Source organism: Armigeres subalbatus, chromosome 3, assembly GCF_024139115.2.
Source record: "Armigeres subalbatus isolate Guangzhou_Male chromosome 3, GZ_Asu_2, whole genome shotgun sequence".
NCBI lineage: Eukaryota > Metazoa > Arthropoda > Insecta > Diptera > Culicidae > Armigeres > Armigeres subalbatus.
In genome coordinates, this window is record NC_085141.1 from 136293141 (window position 1) to 136314733 (window position 21593).

The 21593-nt window shown below is 38.1% G+C and overlaps 2 protein-coding genes across 6 annotated transcripts in view; one reads left to right on the top strand and one right to left on the bottom strand.

Annotated features, from left to right (window-relative positions):
• LOC134220370 (uncharacterized) overlaps positions 1–21593 on the top strand; it is a 1038156-nt gene that overhangs the window by 154501 nt on the left and 862062 nt on the right. The gene's annotated exons all lie outside the window — the stretch shown is intronic.
• LOC134222006 (zinc finger protein 90-like) lies at positions 5101–5829 on the bottom strand. Its single transcript, XM_062701164.1, has one exon. The coding sequence runs from the start codon at positions 5827–5829 to the stop codon at positions 5101–5103; it is 729 nt and encodes a 242-aa protein (XP_062557148.1).

The window sequence follows — 21593 nt, forward strand, 5'->3', positions numbered from 1 at the left end:
CTTTTCCGGTGATGAAACTGGTCGACTAAGTGCACTCGTAATCGGTAGGAAGTTTGGTTTTCGAATACTTTTTGAGTTGGTTAGTAAGTGGAGTCTGGAGTACCTGGATAGCATTCGGCATCTGCTAGGATACGCGATAGATTTAAACAGAACTCGCCCTGAGGTTTGAGTTTGCCGGGCACTGAGAACGACAAGTGGTCCTCCCTGGAGGTGGCGCATAAACCATTTGTTTTTAAAATCATTTAAACGCCCCCTAGTTAGGTAGCCTCGCCAGGCCAGGCTACATCCTTTCAAGAGGCTCGGGAGCCTCCTTTCAAGAGGCTCGGGAGCCTCCTTTCAAGAGGCTCGGAAGCCTCCTTTCAAGAGGCTCGGGAGCCTCCTTTCAAGAGGCTCGGGAGCCTCCTTTCAAGAGGCTCGGAAGCCTCCTTTCAAGAGGCTCGGAAGCCTCATTTCAAGAGGCTCGGAAGCCTCCTTTCAAGAGGCTCGGAAGCCTCCTTTCAAGAGGCTTGGAAGCCTGCTTTCAAGAGGCCCAGAAGCCTCCTTTCAAAAGGCCCGGAAGCTTGCTTTGAAAAGGCTCGGTAGACTTCTTTTAAGAGGCTCGGAAGCTGCCATTGCAGTAACTCGGAAGCCGCCATTGAAGAAACTCGGTAATCTAACTTCAAGAGGCTCTTATCCAGAGGCGCGGAAACCAACTTTCATGAGATTCGGAAGTATTGTAAGGAGGGCCCTTCAAAGGACTCGGAGTTATTCTTTCAAGAGGCTTAGAAGCCTTTTTTAAAGAGGCACAGAAGCTTCCTTTTAAGTAGCTACAAAGCCGCCGTTAAAGGGGCTCGGAAGCCTCATTTTATGAGGCTCAGAAGCTTCCAATAGTCATAAAAGTCTTTATGTATAAGCTTCATTTGAATTGGAAAGTTTCACGGAATAATGAAAATTTTAGCCCACTTTATGGAGAGCCATACTGCCATGAATCGCATATCTGTCCCATCTTTGCTGGGTTTCCTATTCATATGGGACAAATATGCGATTCACGGCAGCATATATCCAGTTAGTTTTCATGTCCATTATTCGTAGATCTTATGAATTACGCTTATTTGCATTAACACCAAAATAATAAGGGGTACCTCAGTTAATGCAAAAGTTCGAAGGGGTACCTCTGAAGAAAAAGGTTGAGAACCGCTGGTATAGAGGCCACTTGAGAGTCGCTAGATGAACACCTCTAGCATACTGTGTACTACATACTGTTCACTCATAGCATTGTCAATACTAAACTAGTGTTATAAGACTTTTTTGAACCTGTAAAAGATGCTCAGTACTGAAGTATGTCATGTAAATTGAAATTTACTGTATTTTGAAAAAAACATTCTTACTCACGCCCCTCTAGGGAAAAAGTGAGCATCCCTAGAAACATAACTCACTGGTACGGTGATGGGTAAGACATCCGTGGAAGAATTATGAAAATCGGTCAAAAGACGCCTGAGATACAGCTGTTTGAAAATTAAGTTCCCATGATTTTCTGATCACGGCATTCGGCGTATTTGTCACAAACACTACGCATCAAAATACGTCAGATTTCACATGGAACAATATACTCAAATATAACTGCTCACTAGTGCCGCCTCTTAGAAGAAGTGTTCATTACACTGAGCATCGCTCTGTAGTCATGGACATCCTGAATATTTTTGCTAAATACATTTTGGGCGTTGGTACGATGGATCTCTACTCCACACATATGCATTAGACCTCTTCATGTTTTCAAAAAGTATCGAAAACTCAACCGGTCAGCCCAGAATCACAATTCTGGTGCTAAAATAAGGCTTCTGTCAAATTTTCAGCTTATTCGGATAAAATTTCGAGGTGGCTCAAGTCAATTTTGTGATTTTGGGTTATTTCCAATTTTGAAAAAAAATGTATCAATAGATATAAACGTCGGAAATCATCGCAACAATCTCCTAACGGAAGCTTTTGGTGTGCTCTACAAGTCTTGTGAACATTGCGATTCGTTCCGTTCACGTTTTGACCATGTAAAAGTGATTTTCAAGCTTTTAAGTATTAAAAACACTGTTTCCCCTAAAAGTCGTTGTTCTACTAAATTCTTGAATTTATTACTTATCATTGCTAATTTATTATGTTATTGTTCCTCTTTTTCCCTGGACATTTGAGTAATATAATTGAAAATTTGCGACTTATCATTATATTCTTAAAAATCAGAAGCCGAACCTTTGTCATGAAATTTGCACGTTAGGATTTCTTCGAAAAAGTTATTCGAACAAAGAAGCTTTAATTTCACTTGTTACTACAATGCACTCAATGGTAAAAACATACAGACATATGATGCAATGAATCAAATTTGGAAGTCGTTTGTTGTAGGCATCAAATATCATATGATTTGATTTATGTTTTGTTCGAATAATTTGTTTGAAGAAGGGAGAGGACATATCCCGGCGAGTTATACCAAACTACCAAAAATTAGGAGAATCGGTTGAAAACTAAAAAAATGGCAGCCTTTCAAAGTGGCCTGGGGTCATATTGACCCCAGAACACAGACAAAAGTTATAATGAACCTAGTAGGAGTAGTTTTGGTGGATACATTTCTAATAAGTGCGGATTTTCCTTAACTTACCAAACACACGATACTAAACTTCAATTTTCTTGCTACTACTGCTCCAAACATATGCAAAAAAAAATTAAGAACATTTTAAGGAATATGGTCAAAGGAGTAGAAGGCGTTTTAAAATACTTGTATACTTCTTTAGGAATTCTTTCGGGAATCCCTACAATAATTTTCTTTGAATATTAATCTAGGAATTGTTTCGTGATTTTCAATACAAATTTCTCCAGGAGTTCCTTAAGGAATTCATCAAGGAGTTCCTTCGAGTAATCCACCATAAACTAATTTGGAAATTCCTCTGGGAATCTTCTGGGAAATCCCTCAGCTTTGTTTTAGCGATTTGCTACAGGAGCTCCACTCAGAATAAATAAGAAACTTCCTTCGAGAGTTTCTCCAGTAATTTTATTGGGGAATTTCACCAGGAATTTAATTAGGAAATCCTCAAGGAGATTTTTTTTTAGGGAATCCTCTTCTTTTTCTTCTTCTTCTTCTTCTTGGCATTAAATCCATTTCTGGGACATTGCTGCTTCGCTGCTTATTGTTCATTCAGCATTTCCACAGTTATAAACCACGAGGTTTCTAAGCCAAGTTACCATTTTTGCATTCGTATATCATGAGGCTAACACGATGATACTTTTATGCCCAGGAACACAGCCACCCTCAGCATGGTCTTGATTTATAGCCGCGCATTTTACCGCTAGACTAAGGAGGGTCCCGGGAAATCCTCCAGGCATGCTTTTATTTTATTCCTTTAGAAATTCATTCATAAATACCTTCAGGAATTCTTTCGAGAATTCCTCCAGAAGTTCCTTCGGGAATCCGTCCAGGACTTCCTTTCGGGAATTCCTCCAGGAAATCCTGCGGAAATTTCTCAAAGAAATCGTTCAGGAATTCCTCCAGAAAATTATTCGGGAATTCCTCCAGGAGCTCCTTCATAATTTGCTTGAACAATTTTTCCAGGACTTCTTTCGGAAATTCCTCCAGTAGCTCTGTCCAAAATTCCTCCTAGAATTCCTTCGGAAATTACTGCCGTAATTCCTTCGGAAATTCTTCCAGGAATTTATTCAGGAATTCCTCCTGCAATTTTTCGGGATGTCCTTCAGAAATTCATTCATTAACACCTCCAGGAGTTTCTTCGAGAATTCCTCCAGGAGCTTCTAAAGGTTTTTTCTCCAGGAACTCATAAATTCACCCGGAAAAAATCGATAATTCCTCCAGGAGTTCCTTCAAGAATTGCTCCAGTAATTCTTCAAGGACTTCCTTTGGAAATCCCTTCAGGACTTCCTTCGAAAATTCCTCCAAGAGCTCCTTCATAAATTTCTCCATGAGTTCCTTTGGAAATTCCTCCCGTAATTCCTTTGAAAATTCTTAAGGGAATTTATTCGGGAACTCATCCAGGCATTCTCCTTTCGTTCGTTTTCTCCTCAAGAGCTATTGCAGCGATTTCAACTTCATCAAGGTGTTTCCATCTTCTTCCTCATGGTTTGACTTTGGGGTCATATCGTGTCAGCGATATTTCTTTAAAAAATACTCCAGTACTATTTTTTCTTGACTGTTGTCGTCGGCTAATGCTTCCCTCATGTTTGGTTGGATTCCGATTTTCTTTCTTGCGTCATCATAACCAGGGCACTGGACGATGATGTGTTAAAGGATGACTGCATGGTAACATTTATGACTGAGCTTATACGGTATTATGTCGTTGTTGAGTTTAAGGTTTACGTTGGCTTGTTTTTTTTTATCTCGCTTTTTTGAATACTACGGTTGCTCATTTTTCGGCTGAGATCTTGAATCCAATGTGGGTTTCCCAAGACTCATTTTTTTCAAAGCAAGTTGCAGGTTTTTAGCTATTTTCTCCTGGATGCTGTCACTGGAGATCAAAACTACGTCATCTGCATGAAGTAAGACTTGGACGTTTTCTCAGAATAGCATTACGCGGTATGACATTTAATGGATTATACCTTTTTAAGAATGACCTTTGGCGGAATACCGATCTTATAATCAATCTTGTCTAACAAGACATAGCTTTAAAACTGTACTTAAACCACCGATGAACTGACGTGTCACTGGCGCTCTCTGATTGTCTCACACTTTTTAACGGTCATTTGCTTTTTGCGGGCGATCGTTCATGTCAAATGAGCTAAGACGCAACTCCGCTGCAATGCTAATACCCGTAGGTTGCTGGCTGAGCTATGAAAACTTCGCGAGCCATTATGGGGGTGGCGGTAGTGTTCGATGACTTTTCATCATGGCGTCGTGGGCAGCAAATTTGAATTATTTTCTATGAAGTGACACGTCGGTTCGTCGGTGCTTAAACTATTCAAATGAATGAGAGTGGCTTTTATTTGAATTCTTCTACGAATGGACACAAGATTTAATGTTATAGAATGAAAAGAACGAAACATTGAAAGGTTTTGTAGGTTTGAATAAAAAATAAAGAATTAAATTAAAATAAATAATATTTTATTTCGTCAATAAATATGTAATAATAAAACTTATCCTGTCTTCTTCTTATGGCTAATCTCATGCAGTGCCAAGGCATCCGGCCTGGTGAGCTTCAGTCCGCAGACTTTGCAAACAAAACAATTTCCTTGACCGTGACGTTTCACTTCGTGGCGCTTCAAATCGTGACTGTAGATGAACTGCTTTGAACATTTGTCGCATTTGAAAGGTTTATCCTTCATGGTATGGAGTCTCTCGTGCAGCTTCATCTTCGCCTCAGTGGGAAACCGCTTTCCGCAGTTACCGCACCGATGGTCCAATGGTCCCGAATGGTGTGCCTTACAGTGCTGGGTATAGCTGCCTTTGGTTCCGAAGTTTCTGCCACATGGCTGGCAACTGAACTCACTGTTCTTATAAAGCTTGAACCGTCGTTTGTCGAATGTGGAAGACATTTTTGCTATCTGGTTGTCCGGCGCAACACTTTCTTTTGCTGGTTCTTGATCTGACGTTGACGACGAAGAATCCGTTGGTGAAAGACAGGGCATTGCCGGCAATTGGACAGTTTCGTTCTCGGTGATTTCTTTCTTATCCGATGACCAAGGGAAATTATTGATGTACTTCAGAACATTTTTGCAATTTTGTTCAGCGGAGAACTCCGAAGAAATGATCCTTTGTAGATTTAGATGGGAGAGCATCCACCCGTGAAGTGAAATGAACTCCTCGGATGTTGGAGAAACGGTTGGTTGAAGTTCCATTTGATGATTTTGAATGTCCATATCCATGTTATTGGTTTACAGTATGGAGTTGTCTGAGCACCTGACTTGAATGATGAAATGCATCCCAGCATGGATTATTTAAACCACGACCAGGTATGAACATACAATCTGTCAATTATCGCAGAATATTGTTCACCTTATTGATAGGTAGCAATGATCGTTGTTTTCATAATTGATTGGTACACAGTTGGTAGTGAATCATAACATCAATCTTTAATGGTTAGGTAGTTTTTTTGCAGGTATTAAAAATTCTATTCAGTCTTTTCCAGCTTCGACCGGGTGCAGGTGAGATGGGCCGAAAATTAAATGTAAAATAATCGTTTGACAGAAATTTTACAAAGGGAAATAAATTATTCATATTCAATCCTTCTTTATCGCACCATAATGTGACCAATGTCATAGCCGTAGAACCACTGCATCCATTGAGTTGAACTTGTGTTGTATATCCCTGACAAATATCAACTATTCGCATCTTGAAGGTTGATCACCATTATTAAAGTAAACAACCTAAGACGTGTCTTTTCTCTGTCCGGCAAAATTGAGTTGATAAAACCCACTACCTTTCCAGGATTTGCAGTCCAAATTTCTCCAGGTTGCATAAAGCCACTATTTAGAAATTTAGATCTACACTTGTACAATTCATCTCAACTGCAAAGCAGTAGTTCTCTTTGATTGAGCACACTTTTTGGCGACCAGCCAGTTGGTCATCAACCTTTGTACTTCCCAAGATTTCAATTCCATGTTAATGGCACATCAGTATAGAATTTTATCGAACAGTGGGACCTCCGCTCACCTGGTTCACGTATGAGGAATGTATTAGATGGTGCTACGCATCGCTCTCGTTATAGCAATGGACACTAGCCTTTGCAGTTTTGTCATCTTCTTCTTTGCAGTAGCCTTTTCTGTTTTTGGCCACCATACAAGAGCGCTGCATATGTCAGTTTTGGACGAATAATGGAAGTGGTAGGTAGGTGGTAGGTCTGAGCATATGGTATCTATTGCTATCAAGAACAGGGTCGCGCTTATAACTGATCCTTGACACAAACCATTTTCCATGTGCGTGTCGTGGGAGTATGTGCCGTTTACCTTAACTTTGAAGCTCCTTTTCATCAACATTTGTTGAAGATATTCGATGAGGTTTCCTCATATTTTCCATTCGCTTATTCTGTTCAGAACTAGTCTTCGCCAGGTTGTGTCGTAAGCTTTTATGATATCCAGAAAACTGCTTGTGTTAGCCGATTTTTATGTATTGCTTCTCTCACGATATTGTCAAAAAATTCAAAATGGCCCAGATAATCGGTAGGTAGTAGATCCACCTTTCCTAAAGGCATACTGGTGTTGATTGATTAGATTTTCGCCTTTCTCGTACAACAAAGTTGAACCGAAAGGCTATCATTTCACTCCAAAATCGAACTTTTTATAGAAGTCTTGGAGACCCATGATGTTATATACCAATCGACTCAGCTCGTCGAACTGAACAAATCGGGACCGCTTTGCGATTTGGGCGTAACTTATTTTGTAAATAAACATTGTTTCATGGATTCAGCAGAATGCAAGCGATTTTCCCAAAACTAGTTCCGCTATCTTATAGAGGAAAACCTACTTTGTCGAATACATACCGTGGCTTTCTCGGGAAATGCCTCCTGGAGCAGGAATTCGCCATCCAATGTTTGTTTATAATATAAGTTACGCCAAAATCGCAAAGCGGTCTCGAAATGTCTGTCTGTCCGTGTGTATGTGTGTGTGTGCACACGAAAACCGAAAAACATTAGCCACTTTTTCATATAGTAATTCTTAACCGATTTTCTCGCAATAAGTTGCATGCGACAGGGGACAAAGTCTTGTTGATCACTATTGAATTTGATAATGATCGGCAATTGCGTTTAAAAGTTATTAAGAAAATGGAATCGAACTATATAAGCGCCATATAAGGTTGGTGTCTTGGCTAAATGCAAGAAAGGCATCATCACCGCTAGGTGGATCAATTTGGGTTTTTTCTTCTAAGATGAACATTTAGCCTGTTGTCGATCATTCTTTCCAAGACAACTGTTTAGGTTAATGGGTCTATAGTTTCCAGGGTTGTTTCTTTTCCCTTTTCCTCTGTAAATAGCCACTCCGATTTTTTTTAACTAATTTTATTTGCTAATTATCTAATACATGCATTCATCTCTTAGACTAGGTGTTCCGTGTTTTCTTCACACACTACCATCCTTATTTACTATATAATATTTTTATTTATTATTAATACATTTCAATTGCCTCTGGCAGTTAGAATTTTTTCCTCTGGTTGAATTGAACCATGTAGGAATTACAATGTTTTCAACTTAATCTAAACTTAACCTATTTTATACTAAGGGTACAAGGAGTTAATCGTTGCAATAGAAGATTAGAATAGAACGATTTTTGTCTAAAATTGGAAATTATTTTGTTGGACATTTGTTGCAATGTCTCAATATTAGAAATTCTATGAAGTTCATTGGTACTAAACCACGGAGGCAACTTCAGAATCATTTTCAAAATTTTATTTTGAATCCTCTGGAGTGCCTTCTTTCTGGTATTGCAGCAACTAGTCCATATTGGCACAGCATACAACATGGCAGGTCTAATAATTTGTTGGTAAATCAATAGTTTGTTCTTAAGACAAAGTTTTGATTTTCTGTTTATAAGTGGATATAGACACTTAATATATTTGTTACATTTGGCTTGAAGGCCTTCAATGTGATTTTTAAAAGTTAATTTTGATCTAGCAGAAGTCCTAAATATTTAGCTTCACAGACCAATTAATTGGAACCCCATTCATAGTGACAATAAGTCTGCTAGAAGGTTTCAAATAAGAAGCTCTCGGCTTATGTGGGAAAATTATAAGCTGAGTTTTGGAAGCATTCGGGGAAATTTTCCATTTTTGCAAGTAAGTGGAGAAAATATCCAAACTTTTTTGCAATCTACTACAAATGACACGAAGCTTTGCCCTTTGGCTGAGAGACCTGTGTCATCTGCAAACAAAGATGTTTGACACCCTGGTGGTAAATCAGGTAAGTCAGAAGTAAAAATATTATACAATATGGGCCCCAGTATGCTGTCTTGGGGGACACCAGTCCTTACAGGTAATCTATCAGATTTAAAATTCTGATAGTTTACCTGCAGTGAGCGATCTGATAAAAATTTTTGGATCAGTTTAATTATGTAGAGAGGAAAATTAAAATTCATCAATTTTACAATCAAACCTTCATGCCAAACACTCTCAAATGCTTTCTCTATATCAAGAAAAGCAACTCCAGGCGAATATACTCAAGATTTGTTGAGTTGAATTAAATTCGTAACTCTTAATAACTGACGAGCGGTCGAATGCCCATGGCGCAAACCAAATGGCCCATCAGCAAAAATAGAATTGTCATTAATATGAACCATCTTTTCTATTTAAAATAATCTTTTCAAACAGTTTGCTTATTGAAGAAAGCAAACTGATTGGGCTATAACTAGAAGCCTCAGCTGGATTTTTGTCCGACTTCAAAATAGGAATAACTGTGGCGTTTTTCCATGTATCTGGGAAAAATGCCAATTGAAAACATTTGTTGAATAAATTAACCAAAAAGGATAAACATCTCTCAGGAAGTTTTTCGATAAGTACGTAGAAAATACCACCATCACCCGGGGCTTTCATATTTTAAATTTTCTAGTAATAGATCTCACATTAGTTCCTAACGAAGGGTCAAAAACATCTCTCTTGATTGAGAATGTCTTCGAAGTTCGTATAACCTGATCCTCAATTGGACTAGTGAGACCTAGACTAAAATGGGCACTCTCGAACTGCTGAGCAAGTTTTTGAGCCTTTTCGCCATTTGTTAATACAATTTTATTTCCCTCTTTAAGCTGCTGAATTGGCTTTTGAGGTTTTTTAAGAATTCTTCGTTAATTTCCAAAAGGGTTTCTGAACTGGGATCCAACCTCGAGACATTATTCTTAAAGTTGATATTTCTCAAAATAGCGAATCGTTTTTTAATTTCATTTTTGCAAAATCTCGCCAATAACTTTCAACGCGGGATCGCGAGTTCTTTTGGTATTGCCTTTCGCCTCACATTTTTCAGACGGATCAGAAGATGAAGATCGGCGTCAATAATAATGGAGTTGAATTTAATTTCATATTTAGGAATTGTAATGCCTCTGGCTTCGACAATTAAATTTGTCAAAGATACGAGAGCATTATCAATATCACTTTTGAGAGGAATATCAACATCAGAATTCCTATCGATATACGTTTTACATAAATCCCAATCAGCTCTATGATAATTAAAAGTCAAAATATGATACAAAACGTCACAGGACCCGAGCAAAGCTTGAGAGAAAATCGATAACTAATTTTGTTGTAGTGAAATCGCCTAATTTTGATAACTAAGTTTGATATCCTTTCATGGTTTGATATCCCTCGTTTTAACGGTTAAAAGATCAAAATCTACAGCAGAAAAATCTCACTGTGACATCAAATCGAAATCTATTCCTGCTATCGATGAGAGCAAATTGAAAACTAATATTGATATTGGTTCCGATATCAAAATATAAGTACACAGTTTGATGTCAGATCATACAATTTAGAAATCAACAGCAAAATGAGATCAAAATATGTAATCAGTCATGATGATTCATATTTGAAAACAAATTATGATTTCATTTTGATATCAATATCAAAATATGTTTTCTATATGCTCTCATTATGTTTTCAGACTTTGCTCGGGGAAGGTGATCAGAGTCAAAGTCAGCATGAGTTACCAATTGGCCACACAGCTGACTTGAATCCGTTAAAACTATATCAATTGTAGAAGGATTTCGACTGGAAGAAAAACACGTTGGTCCATTTGGGATATTGAATAGTATAATATCCCGCAGAACAATCTTCAAATAAAAATTTACCATTGGAATTGCTTTGAGCATTATTCCATGAACGGTGTTTGGCATTGAAGTCACCAATTACGAAGAATTTTGATTTGTTGCGAGTCAGAATTTGAAGATCAGCTTTCAACAAATTCTTTTGCTGCCCATTGCATTGAAAAGGCAAGTAGGCTGCAATGAAGCAGAAAATTGTCCTAAAATTTGTTTCAACAGAAACTCCTGCAAGGTTTCAAAAACTTTGGTTTCGAACGAAGAAAATAATTTATGTTTGATACGTCTATTAATGACAACGGCGACCCCACCACAGGCGCGCTGTCAAGACGATCATTTCTGTAGATAAAATAATTTGGATCTCTTTTAATGGAGAGTCCGGCCGGGCTTTAAATAAGTTTCTGTTATAATGGCAATATGCACATTATGAACTATTAGGAAGTTGAATAATTCATCTTCCTTACCCTTTAGAGAGCGGGCATTCCAATTTAGGAACATTCATACACAATTATTTGGATCCATTGAAACGGAGTCCGATAACAATTTTTTGTTTGTATTTTATACCAACCTGAACAGCTTCAGGAATGGTATTTGTTTTGAACATTGCATCAATCATGTGATGCAATTGTTCAGTTATAAAATCAAAATCGAAGCAGTCATGCTACCTGAATCGGCAATATGAGCGTTATTTTCCGTTGGGACATGGGTATAAACCTCATTTTGAGAAGAGAAATTTTGTCTACCAGCAGCGACGTTTGCATACGTAGGTACATTGGAAAATTGGAATTTACTGAAGTGCTTGCTACCTGTTGACGAGCGGCAAAATTTGTTTGTGAATTGTGGTGGTATGAATTGCTCGACCGGTAACCGGTTTCGAAATTTGAGTGTTTGAAAAATTTTTACCCGTCGAATCTGGGATCCGATTGGAATTTCCCGTCATCAACTTTGCACGGGAATTCAAAACTTTTTGCGTGAAGGGCATTCCAGAAATTGGATTTATGATTGCCCCCACAATTTGCGCACTTAAATTTATTGAATCTTCTCTCACAGGACATGTGTCCTTGGCGTGAGAGGTTCCACCACAAATCATGCATTTAGCATACATGTGACAATGTTTGGTTCCATGACCCCACTTTTGGCACTTTACGGCACTGGGTGGGGTTTTGGAAATTTCCAGGCCTGGTGGAAATCTTTCCATGGAACACGGACATGAGACATAATACAGGACTTTTCCAAACTTTTCATATTATTTAGTTCACTTTTGTTAAAATGAACTAAATAAAATTTTTGAGAAATGCCTCCGGAAGTACCAGAGTGGGATTTCTTTTTTCATCTTTAATTACTGGACTGGTGAAACATCTAAGTAATTGAGAAATTTCTATTTTAATCTCATTCAGTGATTTATCATCACTGGGAGACCTTTCAAGACGACTCTTGGAACAATCGCTCAGTTTTGTCGTCGTATGTGAAGAATTTATGGCGCTTCTCGGTTAAATAGTGAAGAAGACGTTATGATCGTCAAAGCGATCCCGGCAAAACGCGGCAGTCACCTCTTCCTAGTAATCTGAAATGAAACCTTGAACCCCTGAAGGTTACTCAAGATTTCATTCCGAAAGCCAGAAAACTCGGCAACAGATACCACAATTGGCGGAATCCTTTGTTTCTTCGCATGAATCGAATCACCTGGGCTAAAGGTAGATTCGATTTGCTCAATTTCATCATTAATCAAATCGAACTGATTGCTCAGTTCGATAGGAGAAGAAATAATGTCAACGTTAGATTTAGGAGGAATATCTGAAGTCTCCAGCTTCCTTCTATTTTTTCCGCGCTTGGTCAGGACGGTCTTGAAACCTTGTTTCTTTATTTTGATTAATGCTCATTGCTGAGAGTGGAGACGTGACCTTCTAAGAGGTTTTTTTCTTCCAGAACGGTGTCCCTGCAGGATTACCACCGCTTGTCGGAATTTTACTTCCGCAAACGGGTCCAACGTAAAACGAAGGCACGGGTCCTTGCAAAGATCCTATCGAATTCAGTGGGTACAAATAGCGTTAAGAAGCACTGTTGAAATTAAAATTGCTTCGAGTAGTATTAGAAACTTCCTTCCGCAAAGAGAGAAAAGAACCGCACAGCACGAAAGCACGATGCGGTCTGAGTTACTACGAATGATTTGGTCCAACTAACTGGATACATGGATTCATTACATAACCAGTTTTATGTTTCCAGCAATAGGTTTACTGGCAAGTGGGTGATCATAGCATAGTGTATGTTGTCTGGACCAGGAGATGACCCTTTCAATCCTTCCATTGCCTCTGCTAGTTCGTTTTTGGATAATGGTTCGTTGTACCGTGCTGTATCTTCATTTCTTATTTCTAGAGATGTTTGATCGACCCTATTCTTCAATGGTATAAAGTTTTGATTGTACTCTTTATCGCTTGATATTTTTCCAAAGTGGTCAGCTAGACTGTTTGCTATTTCCATGTTTGTGTTCATGCGTTGGAAATGTGAAATTGTTTTGTAACATACCAACTCCCTTTTTTGCAATTCTGAGCTCAATCGAGCAATCATAACCAATTTCCAGATCGAATGAGTGACGGAGGTGTATTTTCCTATATATGTTGGCTGAAATCCCCATACAAACTTCAAATCAAATGCGCCAGCTTATGCAATTAGCGATTGAGCTGAAATTTGGAGAGCTTGATTTTCTCACCAAAAGACACAATCCTGGGGAGTTTCCCCTTGGAATTAGACAACAGTTTTAATTCCCCATACTAAGCTGGACCGGTCTAATGATCATCCAGAGGAGACACCTTCGAAGCAGTCGTAGTAGCGTCTATGAATTCCAACGGGTCAAACAAAGAAGCGATGACCAACAAAACCTTCCCTTTTGGTCAGACTTCAGCAGGCTCGATTGAGGAGATGGTAAATTGAAGGCTGATTACGTTTTTTCTTGGTAACCAACTTAGACAAATTTACTTCACCGATGGAATTGGATCGACTTCAGCTATCTTCGAAAAATCCCCCACTGACAATCCAACCGAATGCGTAGTGTGTAAGGCTGGTTTCGAATTTCCGGAAGGCCATTCAATAGACACCTGGAATTTTTGGTAACAATCTGCAATGATTAAAAAAAGGGCATAACTCGAGAACGAACTTTAGAAATATACCATTTTTACGGATGCTACGGCACGGTCACAGCATGACAGCTTTCGTTGGAAAATTCCTAGTACTGCTTGAGAAACTTCAAGCTCGCTGGCGGTCATTTAGTCATTTCCGAAACAAGAATTGTGATCTAATTAATAGCTATTTTTAAGCTCAAATTTTTGATTACCATGACCAACCTGTTTGGTCATAATAATGACATAGATAGCATGATACCTGTTATCAGCAGTTAGTAGCAGGTATGCTGTTCTTTGGTTAGTAGCAGGTATGCTGTAATTTAGAATGCATACAATGCATTAGTAACTTTTATAGTTTTTATAAGAAAACTAGTTTAAAGGCACACTGTGTTCCATTCGAAATTTATAACTTTGAAGGAAAATGAAACGACTTGAGATGACATTCCTCATCTTAAGTCGTTCAACAGCAAATCCATTCATGCCAAACAAAAGATACGTCATGTTTCCGTCTTACATGCCTAGTAATATGCTTTGCGTCACTTCACTGTCAGCTTGTGTGTGATTTTTTTTCAAGCTGGTCTTGTTCCCCGACATGCGGCATGCCCCAAAAACATTACAAATTTCCTCCCCTCGCTGCGGCAGCATCCGCAGTCAGGCTAAGCTAAGCCAAGCCAATCCAGCCGGCTCGTTGCCAGTGTAATGCAATCTTGTGTTTAATTTTCCTCTTAACTGACAATGTAAACAGCGAACAATTCTCATGCAGCAGCGTAAACGAAAATCTGGGTTCGCCGAGACAGCAACCGAAAAAAAACACAAACGAAGCGCATTTTTTTTTGCTCAAAAGATTGCAATTTGCAGATTTTCTGGGTACGCCATTTCGAACCACTTTACTGGCGTGGTAGACTGATGGGGACGGAACGTGGACGACTGGAGAAACAAGCGGCAATATGAAATGACGACGGTAGCGATGTGTGTACTCTTGTGTTAGATACAAGTAGTTAATACGCGTGTTTTTTTTGCCGGTATCCACCAGCAGCCGACGGTGAGGACACTCAGTGGCCGAAGGAGAAGCAAAATCAGACCCACGAGAACTTTGATCGTTTTTTATTCTCATTTTTTAGGGGAAGTGCGATACTGGAAGAAATATTCCATAAAAAATTTGAAGGATCTATTAATATTAATGATTTTCATGAGTGTTACTAGTTGATGAACGTAATCAATGCCACATCAAAAGGCGAAAAATCACAAAATAATAGATTGTTTTCGCATTTCCAAAAAGCAATGGGTAATGTTTTTAATATAACCGCGAGTAGACGTAGGACTTGTATAAACGTAACGTATTTACATTTAACTTTCAAATTTTGGATTTATGGAGTTTGATTATAGGTATTGATATTGGACGACGACTTCCATGCTGTGTAGAATTATTAATTTTCGTTATTCAAAACTTCTGGAAACAAAACTAACAATTAAATACGTAATTAGAATTGCTTGGTTCCAAACTATTGAGCCCCTATTTACTCAAGAAAATGTAGGGCATTTATAGATTTCTGATAGTATTTGAAGTATAAAAATTCTAATTATAAAAATTTCCGACTTGGGCAAAATGTGCTATTTTAGGGGAACTGTCCCGTTTCCAAACAAAGAAATACAACACCAATTTCGTTGCTTCTTTTTGCTAACATGCGTGCTTACTGCTGGAAAAAAATCACAACAATAAGAAACAAGTCCAGGAGCAGTAACCCTACTAAAATAGAGGAGGTACTGCTAACACGTCAACGAAAAATTATTTAATGCTTTGGCTCCAAACTCCGAGTCTTCGTCAAGTTTAATAATATAATTTCTCAGAAAATAAAAACCAAAGTATAAAATATCGTTTATTTAAATATTCTTCTGGAAATATTTTTTTGCAAACTTTTTAAAAACATTTACATATAATACGGCAAAATTTTGTAATCTAAAATGAATATTAACACTATTGCTGATTATACACCTTTAATTGCTAATGCCTTATGCGAATGAATAAAAGTTATTATTAATTATTTTAATCAAATTTTTATTTTCATCAGTGGACCCGAAGGCCCATGACATACCGCATTCTGATATCCGTGTTAGGAATGTACGGGATTGGTTATACATATATGAAATTTTTATTGGCTTTGCCAAGAAGTGAAAATTTCAATAACTTATCGTTAATAATCTTAAGTTTCAATAAAATTGATAAATTTCTGGAGAGTGTCCGAGTCGATTGATATATAAATCTTCAAAATCCATCGAAAGATAAAGGCGCTAGTAACGTTTGAAATCTTCCCTCTCAGCGCAACGCTCTCGATTTCCAAAAATCTAAATGACACCCAGTATAGTAAAGAAAGACGTAAGTCCCACGTCAAAATGTTTGATTTTCTTTTGATAAAAACCTCGTAAATACACAATGCCTGTTGAATTTTTTTAATAAATCACATATCATGCGTTCTCTTTTCTCTTTATAGTGCAAACAGAGCGTGGAGACGCGAGGTACACCGTAGTTTAGTGACGTTTAATATAAATATAAAAAAAAGTTTCCGGGGCATCCTGGCTACGATCTGGCGATGGACTAGGGGTCCCCAGCACAGAAGTTTTGAGCTGTTGAAGCGGGCCGCAGTATATTTGAAAGATTTGTTTTTCAGTTTATATTGCAATATTTGAACAAAATATTTTATTCCTGTGAATCTATTTCAAATAAATTAAGTACCTGTAAGGACATTTCAGATTTGATCACCGTAGTTGTCTTTTAGTCTATAGAACCATTTTTGCTTTAGCGGACTTGACTTGAAAAATTGTTTTTTCACCATAGCATCTTTTTAGGCTGAAAATATTGCTGTTGCTGTTTCCTATGCAATTTTCCCAATCGATCATGCTTAACATAATTTTCTTATCATAGTGATGTGAACTTGGCAGATCATCAAGTGCATCAAGTCATTAGGAATCAGAAAAATATATTAAGCTCGTTTAGTGGAATGAAATTAATTAAGATTTAATTAGTATTGTCCATTTATTTCCATCGTTACTGTCTTTTGCAGACATGATGATCATAACTGTGGTCACAGTGTCTTGTACTTGACTTCGACTTCGTCGACTAGTCGAGCCAAGTACAAGACACTGAAGACGACCACACAGTTGTGGTCGAAATACGTATCTGCAAAGATAACGAAAATTAACTAGTGGAATTAAATGGACAGTACTTAATTCGTCTTAGACGGTTCATTAGGAATATTAAAAGGCTTTTCCTGTCATATAATCTTTATCAATAAGTCACATGAAGTATATTCTCAAAAAACTATCGCGGGCCGCAGGAAAAGGCTTGGAGAGCCGCACTTTGGGGATCACTGGGATGTCAGTAGCCTGGTCGCAGCTCAATGTTCATTTACGACAATGTTCCATTCACGCTTCCTAGAATTCCTGGTCTTACAAATCTACGATTCTTTAAAATGTTTCTTCCTCTCCTTTTCTACACAGAATACTAAAACTACTCAAAAGTTTGCCTTTAATCATATGCAAAAACTTTACCCAAAGCTAAGTTTAAATCTCCCAGAGTAGACTTTTATTGAGAATATTGAATACTTTAGTTTATTTGTGAACGCAGTAGCGCCCGTGGCAAGTGTTTAGACTCTTTTATGCATTTAAAAAAAAATGTTCATCGTCTGTTGTCTGTGATTTTTTTCATCAAACGCTGTGTCTGGTTATCTAAGGTTGTCACTGGTTTTGTTTTCTGCATCTGATAGTAAAAAAGTATTGAAAGTGTCGAATATTTTACTTTTTTGTGAGAATTTCCCCGCGTGCTGCGTCTGGTTGGCGGACAGACAAACAGGGCTATGGGGCTATTATATTTATGATAATCAAATTTAGGTTATTGGGCTGAACCACCCCGGTGAGGCATCTTTCTCTAGTTTTGACAATAAATATTAGAAAAGAAGAAAAAACTACCCAATTTTTTTGTAAATTTTGTTGCGATATTCTCATCAGTAATTATTTTGAGCCTAAAATTTGGGTTGATTAATTGAAATTACAGAAAATAATTGTTGGAGAATTTTAATAATAGAATTCTTCCGAATTCCCGAAGGAATTCTTCCGAATTCCCGAAGGAATTCTTCCGAATTCCAGAAGGAATTCTTCCGAATTCTGAAGGAATTCTTCCGAATTCCCGGAAGGAATTCTTCCGATTTCCCGGAAGGAATTCTTCCGATCTCAGAATTTTCCGACTTCGAAGGAATTCTTCCGATTCTCGAAGGAATTCTTCCGATTTCGAAGGAATTCTTCCGAATTCCCGAAGGAATTCTTCCGAATTCCAAGGAATTCTTCCGACTCCAAAGGAATTCTTCCGATTCTTGAAGGAATTTCTTCCGATTCTGAAGGAATTCTTCCTGAATTCTGAAGGAATTCTTCCGATTCGAAGGAATTCTTCCGACTTTCGAAGGAATTCTTCCGAATTTCGAAGGAATTCTTCCGATTCTGAAGGAATTCTTCCGATTCCCTGAAGGAATTCTTCCGAATTCCTGAAGGAATTCTTCCTGAATTCTGAAGGAATTCTTCCGAATTTCGAAGGAATTTTCTTCCGAATTTTCCGAATTTCGAAGGAATTCTTCCGAATTTCTTTAACAAGGAATTCTTCCGAATTCCTGTAAGGAATTCTTCCGAATTCTTCCGAATTCTTCCGAATTCTCGAAGGAATTCTTCCGAATTCCCGAAGGAATTCTTCCGAATCCCGAAGGAATTCTTCCGAATTCCCGAAGGAATATTTCCGAAGGATTTCTTCCGAATTTCGAAGGAATTCTTCCGAATTTTGAAGGAATTCTTCCGATTTCGAAGGAATTCTTCCGAATTTCCCTGAAGGAATTCTTCCGACTCGAAGGAATTCTTCCGAATTCTTGAAGGAAATTCTTCCGATTTCTGAAGGAATTCTTCCGACCCGAAGGAATTCTTCCGATTCCCGAAGGAATTCTTCCGAATTTCAAGGAATTCTTCCGACCCTCAAAGGAATTCTTCCGACTTCGGAAGGAATTCTTCCGACTTCTGAAGGAATTCTTCCGATTCTGAAGGAATTCTTCCGACTTCGAAGGAATTCTTCCGAATTTCGAAGGAATTCTTCCGAATTCCTGAAGGAATTTCTTCCGATTTCGAAGGAATTCTTCCGAATTCGAAGGAATTCTTCCGAATTCCTGAAGGAATTCCTTCCGAATTTCGAAGGAATTCTTCCGAATTTCTGAAGGAATTCTTCCGAATTCTGAAGGAATTCTTCCGAATTTCGAAGGAATTCCTTCCGATTCTCGAAGGAATTTCTTCCGAATTCCCGAAGGAATTCTTCCGAATTCTGAAGGAATTCTTCCGGAATTCTGAAGGAATTCTTCCGAATTCCTGAAGGAATTTCTTCCGAATTCTGAAGGAATTCCTTCCGAATTCCCGAAGGAATTTCTTCCGAATTCTGAAGGAATTCTTCCGGAATTCTGAAGGAATTCTTCCGAATTTCAAAGGAATTCTTCCGATTCGAAGGAATTCTTCCGAATTCTGGCTGAATTCTTCCGATTTCCCTGAAGGAATTCTTCCGACTCCCGAAGGAATTCTTCCGAATTCTGAAGGAATTCTTCCGAATTTCAAGGAATTCTTCCGAACTTCTGAAGGAATTCTTCCGAATTCTGGAAGGAATTCTTCCGAATTTTCCCGAAGGAATTCTTCCGATTCGAAGGAATTCTTCCGACTTCTGAAGGAATTCTTCCGAATTTCGAAGGAATTCTTCCGAATTCTGAAGGAATTCTTCCGATTCCTTGAAGGAATTCTTCTGAATTCTTCCGACCCCGAAGGAATTCTTCCGAATTCGAAGGAATTTCTTCCGACTTCCTGAAGGAATTTCTTCCGATTTCGAAGGAATTTCTTCCGAATTTCTGAAGGGATTCTTCCGAATTCCTGAAGGGAATTCTTCCGAATTTCTGAAGGAATTCTTCCGAATTTCGAAGGAATTCTTCCGATTCTGAAGGAATTCTTCCGATTCCTGAAGGAATTCTTCCGATTTCGAAGGAATTTCTTCCGAATTTCGAAGGAATTCTTCCGAATTGAAGGAATTCTTCCGAATTCCTGAAGGAATTCTTCCGAATTCGAAGGAATTCTTCCGAATTTCGAAGGAATTCTTCCGACCCCGAAGGAATTCTTCCGAATTCCTGAAGGAATTCTTCCGAATTCCTCGAAGGAATTCTCTTCCGAATTCGACGGAATTCTTCCGAATTTCGACGGAATTCTTCCGAATTCCCGAAGGAATTCTTCCGAATTCCCGAAGGAATTCTTCCGAATTCCCGAAGGAATTCTTCCTGCCTCACAAGTAGCACGGGAAGCATCTTGACATCCTTCATGCATCGATGTCTCACATGAAAAGTTGTTTAAGTCTCTGACAACCTAGTGATGCAGAAAGCCATTGATAGCTGGCTTGCTGGAGGCTAGGCAGGTGTTGGGTCTATTCAAGGGTTGGCCAAGTCTTCCTATCCGCTACCATCTTCTTCCTTTCTAATTGGCTTCCACTTTGCTGGATTACATTTCTCATTGAGGTATAACGAGTAGCAGCTAAGTATTTATCTACTTTCACAGATATAAACTGGGAAATTTCTAACTCACGTTTCCTTTTGCTTTCGCATGTACTGTGATTAACATAAAGAAACCATTATTCGCACTAGAGTGCCAATGAAAACCGTTTTTTTCGGATTTCAAAAACGGGTAGTGCTCAAAAGTTTCATCTACTCGAAAAAAGTCCCTATGCAAAATTTCAGCTCAATCGGACTTCGTTAAGTGTTTGACCAAAGCGGTCAGAGTATGAATATTTTGAAACATGAAAACTTTCCCAAGGGGGTGGTACAGGAAAAATTCTAAAACGGATTGTTTTTAATGCCAAATGTCTTGGAAATGCATGAAACGTCAAGATCTGGTGCAAAACAAAAAAAAATAATTGAGCAAAGTTGCCTTTTTGAGACTTTAAAATTTTTTGAAACTTGGAAAATTTTTCGAAATCTTTTGAGCAGAGCATGAAATATTCACTTTCATGAAGCATATTCGTTCCGACTTTTGACAATCGTGTTTTGATTATTCAAAACATAGAATATCTTACTTAGTTTACTTCTTTATAGATTCATTCAATTGATAACCACTGAACATGGTAACCGCGCGCGAAAAAAAAACATAATTAGCCTTGATTGTACTGAGATTTGCCGCTTAAAGTGCCCCTCAATTGAACGTCAGGATTAGATCTATGCGTGTATTTATTTAAATCATTAAACATGTGTTCAATTTTAAGATAATTTGATAATATGTGAAATTCAAATTAATACTCACTGACCCATATTCATTCCGAAAATTGACTGTGCAGGGACGAATATGAATATGTTTAGAAGTGAAGTGACAAAGAAGGCCGATGGGCTTCATAAAAAATATTCGAATATTTAAAGCTCTGCTTTTGAGCCAACATTTTTTTTATGTTTTAGAAATGCATGCAACGTCAAGATCTGGTATTGACTCGACGTTTAATGCATTTCTAAGACATGTGGCATAAAAAAATCGATTTCGAAATAAGATCCAAAAAATAAAGTCCCAAAAAGTCTATCTTTAACAAAAAAAATTGTTTTCGAGATAACGCCAGATCTCGACGTTTCATGCATTTCTAAGACATTTGGCATAAAAAACAATCCGTTTTCGAATTTTTCCTGTACCACCCCCTTGGGAAAGTTTTCGTGTTTCAAAATAGTCATACTCTGACCGCTTTGGTCA